The sequence below is a fragment of the Solenopsis invicta genome, chromosome 2 (genome assembly GCF_016802725.1).
Source record: "Solenopsis invicta isolate M01_SB chromosome 2, UNIL_Sinv_3.0, whole genome shotgun sequence".
Taxonomy (NCBI): Eukaryota; Metazoa; Arthropoda; class Insecta; order Hymenoptera; family Formicidae; genus Solenopsis; species Solenopsis invicta.
This window is the reverse complement of record NC_052665.1, coordinates 6899216-6909539: the sequence shown is the minus strand read 5'-3', so window position 1 is coordinate 6909539 and position 10324 is coordinate 6899216. Positions and strand designations below refer to the sequence as shown.

At 36.3% G+C, this 10324-nt stretch overlaps 2 protein-coding genes across 2 annotated transcripts in view; one reads left to right on the top strand and one right to left on the bottom strand.

The window, feature by feature from the left end:
* Positions 1–10324, top strand: part of LOC105200795 (zwei Ig domain protein zig-8) — a 190157-nt gene that overhangs the window by 74127 nt on the left and 105706 nt on the right. The window lies entirely within an intron of this gene.
* On the bottom strand, positions 786–1708 carry LOC120356977. The gene has a single exon (XM_039446069.1). It carries the CDS (start codon positions 1545–1547, stop codon positions 882–884), a length of 666 nt encoding a protein of 221 aa, XP_039302003.1. The 5' UTR covers positions 1548–1708; the 3' UTR covers positions 786–881.

Genomic DNA, 10324 nt, shown 5'->3' with positions numbered 1-10324 from the left:
TAAATTCTAAATACTTCTCAGGGATATGCTCCTTCTTAAAAAATTGTATTGAAGTACATGAAAGAATAATGAAGCATTTATAGGTTTATATTATTTATATTTTTATATATATTTAAACGCGTTTTAATCAAAACAATGTTTTTTTTCAATTGGTATCTTATTGTAAAAATTATTGAACGATCAACCTCAAATTTTACATTCAAAACACATGTTTGTTTATGTAATTATTAATTATTTTTTTATAGCTGTCATTAAAGTAAAACATTTTTTTGAAAAATCAAGACTCATTTTTTACAACTATCATTATTTTAACAATTTGCAATATTTTTTTATTTCCTAGTTTCTATCACATTCATAATTACTAAGAATTTTTTTCTTCATTTTAGGTGAGTAGAATTGCTGCAATTGTGTCACTCAACGAAATATGTTTCTTTTTCAACGTCTTTCTTTTAAATTAGACAGCAAGAAAAATAAAATATCAAGACGTAATAAAATTTCTTTATATTCTTCAAATATGTGTGCAAGAACTTGTAATCACGTATGTATAAATAATTTTTTTAATTTTCTAATATAAATTGTTTTTTTGCACTCTGGGAGAGACTAAACTAGACTATCCTACCTCTTTAAGTCCTTATATCTCAAAAACTACTTGAAATAAAAATGTACAAATAACTATTTTTTTAAATTTGATTTTTCAACAATTTATGCTATTTTAATTCATGAATTTGGGAACACCCCGTACATATTAGCACCTGGATCTAATTTCGAGAGAGTAAATGATACAATCAAGTCTATCGCTTAGTTCGGTTATTCGATCGGAAAACGATTTAGCCGTTAGCATGTGCAAATCGAGCTTAATGTTCCGACGTGATTAGGTATACTCATGACGAATCGATGCACTTGCCGATTGAACCCTGAAACGGAACTGCGGTGAAATTGTCCCGCCTTTGGGCTATCTGGCAGTCTCTTTGAGCGGCCATAATCTGCTCGGTATTGTTCACCTCATTCCATTTCTGCTCTCTCATGACTGTGATGGTGTCGTCCTCGCGCCTGAGGGTCGTAAGCCTAATGATTCTTTCGAGATACTTCAGGCACTCGATAAAACTGGCCTCGCAGTGCTTACGCACCTCCCAATGCAAAGATCTCAGACCAGGTTTCGGGAACTCTTCGTACAGTCTACTCTTAGCCTCCTCCGCGCCCTTGTAGTACCGACGATCGTAGTCGTGGAACTTGTGAGCGCGAATAAAATATGCCACGTCCCGGATCACACGATTCCTGTCCAAGCTAGAATCAGGCACGTCCGTCGCCTCCGGGTCCACGTCGGGCACGTCGCTCACCCGTATGTTGTGGTCCATAACCTGCTCGGTCAGCGGCACCCTTGGCATCTCCACCTTGTCCTCATCTGTCGTACTTGAATCGGTGACAGTAGACACGACGGTAGATTCGATCGTTGGCGCCAACGGCGTTGTGACGGTTGTTGTTAGCGGCACGCGAAATACGATAACAGAAATGTAAATAAAACGTAATATACGTTTGGTGAGCTCCATCTTGAATGTCTACTTTTTGTTTTTTCTCTCTAATATATAGGCTGCGTTCCAAAATTCGCTGCAAGTACTGAAAATCTATAGTTCGTGTTACGTATAGATTTTCAATACTCTGAGTAAATAATGGAACCTAAAGACGACGGTCCGCATGAAATTTCTATTGATGATATTTTAATTTGCGTTTTACTGATATGCAGTATTTCTTTTTCATTCAGATTCAGTTATTCTCCCTCTCTCTCTCTCTCTCTCTCTTTCTCTCTTAAATTTAGTCTATTTTTTTAATTCCGAAAAGAATAGAAACGTCACATGCCAGATTTGAAGTAAGTATAGTTTTTCTTCCTCGCGAATGAACGTGTCTCGGGTGAATTGGCATTTCCTTCTCTTGTTGCACTGCGCGGAGTGTCTGGGTGAGCTCGGGTAGCGTGATGCATCCTATTACCTGGCACGCAGATGCGCGTTCAAATTACTCGAATTGCGAGAAAGAAGCCACCGCCTATCCGTCTCCCGACGCTCGCGACGCTGAAAAGACGAAATGAGAAGAAGCGGAAGCGCGAATAAAAGAACGGGGTACACGGAAAAAAAGTTATATTAAGCCATATCTACTGTGCGAGCGTTATTCATCTCCCGTAACATCCGCCGACTTACGGTTTACCATCGCTGGCGAGCGTCTCATCAGCGAGGGTAAGTACCCTGTTATATCTCATTCAGTCGCGGCTTTATTCGGCCGGGTGACTTCGCGTTAAAGGCGACCTCGCCCGTCTGTGTCTTAGCGCGAGCTTACAGAAACTTCGTATACCAACGCGTAATAAGAGGCACCTTCGCGAAACGAGGTGAATCAACTTAGACCCGGTTCCCTCGAGAGCGACTATTTTAACCCTTCAAGAGTACTATCGACTTTACTTCGTGAAGTATATTTACAGCATACATAAAGGGAGCTAACAGAAATCGTCTAAATGAAGTTAATCATCAGAAAAGCATGTATGGAACTTTGTAATTCAAATAGTAAATTGAGATTGCACGACATGAAAAAAGTTAATTTAGTCTTCTTTTTTAATTTTTATTTATTTGTCTTATTTTATTCATAAATATATTTATATTTATATAATTTTAATAGCATTTGCTTTAAATGTATATACGAAAACTTAATTATAAATTAAAGGTGTACAAGCATTGAGGTCAAATCGAATCGAATCGAACCTTTGATAGTATGCTTGAAATCGAATTGAATCAAATTTTCTCGGATTTATATTCCATAGTAATTTAAATGTAATAAAGTATTTTCAATGCAGTTGCAGATTCGTTTTAATAAATGAGAAAGTTGATTGTAAGAATTTTAGAAAATAATTACAAAAAAATAATGTGCGAAGTAAAAATTTATAATAATTACTAATCAATAAGTGTGTGAGAGTATTTTTACTGATAAATGAGCATTAACTATACATATATGTATATTGAAATTATAATGTTACTATCGAAGTTATAATATTTCAGTACATTTTATTGAGAAAATATAATGAAGCAATTTTAAATTTTTTCAAAATTCTAAAATCATTATACAAACCTACGAAATGTTGAAAAAAATTTTTTTTAATAATTATTTAACGTGTATACAATTTTTTTAATAATTTGTAAGATTTAGAAATGTGATAAAAAGTTTTAGAAGTCAACAATCAAATGCAAGAATTGGTATGCGCTGATACAAGATTGATTGCGAGGAAGATATAAATGAAACAATCAAGATAGGTAATCAAATTGGAATCTTTCAGATTTAAAACCAAATCAAATCCACTCTAATTCGACTTGATTCCATTTAAATTCGAACTATTCTCACACGATAAGTACATTTATTCCCCATTCCAACATTCAAGTAAATTTACGCGATCCGTAAAAATAGAATATTAACGCCGTGCTGTTGAGCCTTATATCTCGCAATGAAGCTTGCCGTCCGTAAATATATAAAAACTCGCGCGAACAGCCGCGAGCGGATATCTCTCGTCGAATTTCGGACCTGGTCCGGTGATCCCGAGAGTTTCTATCCGCGTGGAAGAAAGAGGGGCGCGCGCCGCAGCTCCGAACTTCTCGCTCATCGCGTATTCCAGTCAGCACTTTCGAAAGACAGAGTAACGTCCAATCCAACGGCGAAACTGGGTCAACATTTGCTCGGTGATCTGAGAAAACGGCGAAATACGCGCGCGGCCCCGTCAAGCGAGCAAGAAGCGTCCGCCTCCGCAGAATTTCATCCGACGCAAGAGCGATTCGAAAGTTTTGCCTCCCCCTATCCACAGATCGCGTCGAGAGGCCATCGTTTATCCTGGATAATGGCGAGCAAAAAGGTTCGAAGGCTTCGCAATGGTGCTTATTAATTCCTTGGCCAAGCTGACTGCAGAACCAGTTGGCGAACCTCGAGCTGGCTTCTCGATCGCGATCACGATCCGTTTGAGCCTCGATTATTATCGGGGCATGAAAATTAAAAGAAAAACTTTGGAAATTCGCGAAAAAGCGGGTTTTTTCCGTCATATTACAAAGATAAATGCGAATTTTATGAATAACTTTGGCAACCTATTTTGCTAAAACCAAAATCGATTTGCAAATTCAATTCGTCGATCTGTTATTAGAATTGCATCGCGACGTGGAGGTTGCCATATATCTGGCGTGACTTTGATTAATATGTCATCGTTTTATAAAAGGTACGTTTGTACAAACAATGCTCACAAAAATTCACTGGAAGTTCCGTATATGTATTTCAAACGGAACATGCGATTGGGCGGGTAGCACCATTGGGAAAAATCAAGTGGATCATATCTGCGTTCAGCGTTCGAAAGAACGGCAAAATCGAGCGTGTACAGTTTGGTGTAACAATGGCGAGTGCCATTGATCGATATAGCACGCGACCAATATCGTACTCTTGCAATTTCACCAGTATACTGAAATGATAAACCATAATGGAGCGATGCGATTTCATCTACCCGTAACGAAAGCCGCTGTGTGCACGCTAAAATTGAAAACACGATCTGTAAAGATGAATTTAATTGAAATCGGAGGCTCTTAAGGGCTTAAAGAAACATTGACTGTAATATATTTCTTTTGAAAATCCTCCTTTCCTTTATTGATCACGAGTACACGAATGGGTTGAATCTAAAAAATGCAACATTTTTAAAATAGAGCTCTGACGAATATTTTACAAGGACCTTGCACGGTCAATAATACTGCCTCTCTTAGTATCAATAAATACTAACAATGTTGTTAATTGTATCTAATTAATAGTGACGGATTGATGTAAAATATTGACGGTTATCCAAATTTTTTTTTCTCGAGTTTCAATATTTCTCTCTGTGGCAGGGATATTGACAATGGCAATAATTGTGTGAAGAGAGGACGCGTCAATATTTCTATCGATAGTTTCTAGAGGTGTGCAAATAGTTCAAATTCGAATCGATCGCTTATTTTGATTGCTTCATTTACATCTCCTGCACGACCAATCTCGTATGAGTGCGTACCAATTCTCGTGCCTGATTGTTTGTCCATTTTAAAAATTTTTTTCTAAATCTTATAAACCATTCAAAAAATTTGTATGTACGATAGACAATTGTCCTCGTAAATTTGTTTCAACATTTAATGGGTTTGTATCACGATTTTAGAATTTAGAACAAAATTCACAATTGCTCTATTATATTTTTCTAATACAGTTCACTAAAGTATTATCTCGATCTTTAATAGTAACATCGTAATTTGTACAATACATTTATTGTTTAGAATTTATTATAAATTTTTACTTAGCATATCATTTTTTTTGTAATTATTTTCTAAAATTCTAGCGATTTATTTTCCCGTCTGTCAAAGAGGATTTACAACGTCAAAGTACATTTTTTATATTACATTTAAATTAATATGTGATGTAAATCCAAGAAACTTTGATACGATTTTGATTCAATTCAATTTCAAACATCAAAGATTTAATTTAGTTTCATAAATATTTAATTCGCACACTTCTAGTAGCTTTGTAATTATGTATGACAACCGCAAAAATAGCCGTAGGTTGTAAAAATATTGCATACTGTTAGTATTACTGATTCAATATTACTGGCCGTGTAAAAACTCCACAGATAATGTACAATAGATAATGTACATAAAACTGAGCTGAAATATTGTCAAAGGTACTGATCGTGTAAGGTTATAAAAATATCGATTCATACTGTCAGTATTACTGATTCAATATTTCTAATCAGTATTATTGATCATGTATGTAAGATCCTTATTAAGATCAGAATGTAAAAATGTCAGAATGTTTGTTGCAATAAATGGACTATTTTATACGTGCATCTCGAATGTGCGGAAATCCGTGACGTTCTAATTAATAATAGGAACGTAAGCAGAATAATATGCACGAAACTTGAATTGTCGGTATAGCCTAGTATTTTTTTTTTTTTTTATTTAAACAATATCAAACTCTACTTGATTCAGACTACGCGCAAGAAGATGCGGAGGAAATGTAACTCAAAACAAGCGCGAGTCAACATTTACTTTGCGGCGCTGGAAAAGTAGAAAAATATACGCTCGCGATTTGAACTCGTCGCGGTATCGATCAATCGGGAAATTGTGCTGTACCGTTTCGATCTACGAAACGATAAACTATAATGGAGAAGCGTTTGTCGCGCACATGCTTGAGATTACGTATCCGCGCTTTACCAAAATTATTTCGAAGAATTTCGTATATCTCGGATAATAGAAACTCGTTTTTTTTTTTATACCAGTTTTTGAAGCTTTTGATTCCGCTGTATGCGGAATCTTTTCTCTCGACCTGCATCCCTCCGTCGGAATAAATTCGTAAAAAACTAAAACAAACATGTGCTATAAAATTTGCAATAAATATGGAAAAGCAAATATCGTAATTAAATATCAAGTTGTATGAGACGCAACATTATTTTTTAATATTTGCTTTTGCAGCAGCTATTTTAATTTAGGAAATGTCAAATGTGAACGTCGCACAAAAATGTAAAAAATTAACTTGTGGTGTAAAAATCTGAATATTTTTCAGATTTTACGTTTTATATTCTGAACATTTAACTAGATTATACCTCTTTGTTATAAATAATTCTCAGAGTATATGGTTATTTTAAAAAGATTTTTGCGTTATTCCGCTCTTGGCAACTTTTCCAGACTTTTGTACAGGCGTGTTGAGAAATTTAATATAGTTTTCGTGCGAACCTTGTAGAAACTTAGAAATACAAAGTTAGGAGGAATTTTCATTACGGGAATAAGATTCATCCTCATATGCCGCATTATATAACTACACAATATGTTTCACTGATATATACGGAATTTGTCAAAAAACTTACTTTAAAATTACCATTTTCTGCTTAAATTTAATCCATTTTAGAGAATGCCAAGTACTTAGCCAACATTTCCTTATAGCCCGTCGTCTTTTAAAACAACGAGAAAGAAAACGCGAGTAAACACATTCACTATAACGTTCAAGCATTTATGCCGAAAGTTTTAAGCATACAAATAATTGGACCGTAAAGAACAACATAGTATAGAATATTACAGGAATGAACAAACAGAGTGCAATAGAGAGAGAGAGAGAGAGAGAGAGAGAGAAAGAGGGAGAGAGAAAGAGAGGGTACTTCAATATATGCGCACATGTGTATTTCGCGCATATTAGTTCAGTTTAAAACTTAATTGTAGCATATTTAAAATTATTTAAAATTAACTATATTGTTTATTTAATCTTTACTTCAACGGAAAATTGATTTGCCACATGATTTTTCTCTCGCTTGTACGATACTTATCGACGCTGTGTCGTCGGAACAACAGATTTCTCTTAATTTTATCCTCGGTATCTCTGATCAAGAGAAAGCGTACATGTTCCAGGATATTGTATGTACACAATTATCCAGAAGATGCCGTTCCACGGCTGTAGAGAATCCATATAACGTGTTCTCGGTACAAACTCGTTTCTTGAGCATATCGGATGGCGATTCACCCATTCTCTCTCTCTCTCTCTCTCTCTCTGTGTGTCTCCGTCGTTTACGGCGCTGCGGTTACGTGACAGTACGTCGTAGTTACCGGATAAGATCGACTAGTTGCGCCGGATATATTGATTAACAGTAGAATCATCAGCAATGAACAGCGATACCTGTCTCGCTTACTGCCACTTGTAATTTCTTCTCGCAGCCATCCGCGCGGAAGTTTGCAGACTTTACTTTATGTTAGACGCTGGAAAGAGAAAGAGAGAGAGAGGAGGGAGAAACCGCGAGTTTCCTAAACTTCGCTAGATAATACAACGTTAATTAACTTCTCGTTTACCTACCCTACCGCTTAATGAAGCTGAACGTTCCTTATTGTAATCGTATATCTTCGATGTGCTTGCCACTTGCTGTTTACTCTTACTGTCATATAAGTAAAGTAATATATCCAGAATTTATTTTATACCTATAATCTCTTACGTAATTACAATTTTCTGTATTATAATAAATGAAGAAGCACTTGAGAAATTTTCGATACTAATAATAACAGCGATGTATAATGGTGATGATGATGGTAGTAAAACCATATCGAATTATCCGAAGAGAATTAATACAGGATGTAATGTTATTAGAGTTCAGGCTTTATGTAAGTGGGTACCTGAAATTCATAAAAGCTATTTAGGTTGGCATTAACGTTGGCGTACGCATACGGATACTTCGCAGGCCCTCCTGGCTCAAAAAATTCGTGAGAGAGAATGAAGCGATTACGCGAGACCCGGCTTATCGGCTGCGCTCGTCTACTTTCGTGTGAAAGTGGCTAGAATTAAGTACTTAAGGGATGGGGACCCAGGCTTAAACGAGATCTTCCTCTTAAAGGATGGCTGACATTCTTGCGACTCTCGCGGAAAGAGAGAGGAACTTGAGGCATGACTAGAGGGATGGACGGCAAGGGATAAGGGCGAACGGTTAAATAAAAAAGTAGAATCCGCGGAAAGTTTAATTGCTTTCGAATATCGATGAGTGTTGTGAAGCGTCGTCTAATTTGGAAGTCAATTGCTAGACGCGTTTCCCCATTGCGCATCTCGCCCCGTCTCGTCTTGCGCCGCGATCTTATTTACTTCTCTTCCCTAAGTGAGGGAAACTCGCGGTAGTCGGGCATTAGCGTGATCGAATATCCGCAGACTGCCACCCAAGCGCATCGCCGCGATTGAACGGTAGGTAGAAGTAGAACGACGACGACGACGACGACGACGACGACGACGACGAGGACGATCGAAGCCATTATCGGGAAAAGTTATCGCTCGTCGAACAATCCTTGGGCCATGCATTCGCGTCGCACTTATCGTTTTACGAACAAGACCTCGGCGTTATGTACCAGCATCACGCTCGCGTCCTTTTAAGACCGCTTAACAATGTCGCTGAGCTGATGGTTCCGGGACAATCAGCGTATCCTCGCTATTTTAATAAATATTTTACACTGTTTCACGCAATGGAAATCGGATTAAACTTTGCTAACTTTAATCATGAGGAACGACTTTTAGTCCCAAATCATTAATATTTGAAAAATAGACAATTTACAATATATACAAGGAAAAGCAAGCAAAAGAAATAAATCAGTTATGATAATACGAAGTGTAAGATTATAAGTAATAGAAAATTTAGATAAACGATTTCGTAAGAATTTTAGTTATATGTAATAAAAGATTTACATATACGATTTCGTGAAAATTTTGATTAATACGTATATTCTTTATCTCAAATTTTTAGTTTAATTAAAAACGACAAAATACAAATTCTTGTAATTTGCGGAAAATACAATAGCCAGAGAGTCTGTATTTCGAAAAAGCATTTTAAAGTCAGCTTTTAAAATCTGCTGAGGCTTTTCTGCGGCGATGCTTGTGCTTCAAATAGCATCATTTCCAAGTCAATCGTGCAAAATTGACAAAAACACTTTAATTTTCAGATCACGCACAAAGTACAAAAAAAAAAAAAATTCTAACTTTGCTTTAAACATTTTGAAAGCTTAAAGTCTCGCTTTTAAAGAAATTAAATTATGATTTTTTTTTTTCATCGAGTTATCTTAAATTGAAAGTATAATGTATCGATCAAACGATTGACTTGAAAACGATGCTGCTTGGAAACAGGAACATCGCCTAGGAAAAAGCTCGACGGAATTTGAAAGCATGATCTTTAGATTTTAAACTGGTTACTTAAAAATCAGCTTGATTTTTTCGCAAAAAAATTACATTTATTTTTCATCGTTCTTTATCGCTGCTCACAAAAAGTAACTTTTAAATTTTATTGGGTAGCATATTAAAGCTATCAATGTTTGCGGAATTATACCTGCAGAAAAAAATATTTATCATCGCGATTATTTTTTTTTATCAATTGGTTATCATAAACGTACATTTTATATAATTATTTTCAACGACGCATGAATACGCTCGTTTATACGTTATAATTCATCCTTTATTATCAAAGCGTAATATCATGCGAATAATCACAATATTAAGTAAAGTATTTTCGCTTGAAAATTAATTGTAGTGCCTGTGAAAACGGTGCTGCATTTTCAGAGAATGTTCAAAGCGTTAAAACGGGGTTGTCGGCCCGCTTTCGCACGAACGTCACGATGCTCGAGAATAATCGCATCAGCTCGATAAAACACATTTAATGCGTGCAACAAAGGCGAGCCGAATCTTCCGATGAAAATCACGTTGCAAGCATCCGGCATATCGCGTACATTCGCATATGTGTATGCGCGCGAACTCGCGCGAGCATTGGTGCGCGCACGTGCGCGACCGCGTATGAAATTCT

What these genes read in the sequence shown, in the direction of transcription:
- LOC120356977 (XM_039446069.1), bottom strand. Translation starts at nt 1,547, where the DNA reads ATGGAGCTCACCAAACGTATATTACGTTTTATTTACATTTCTGTTATC.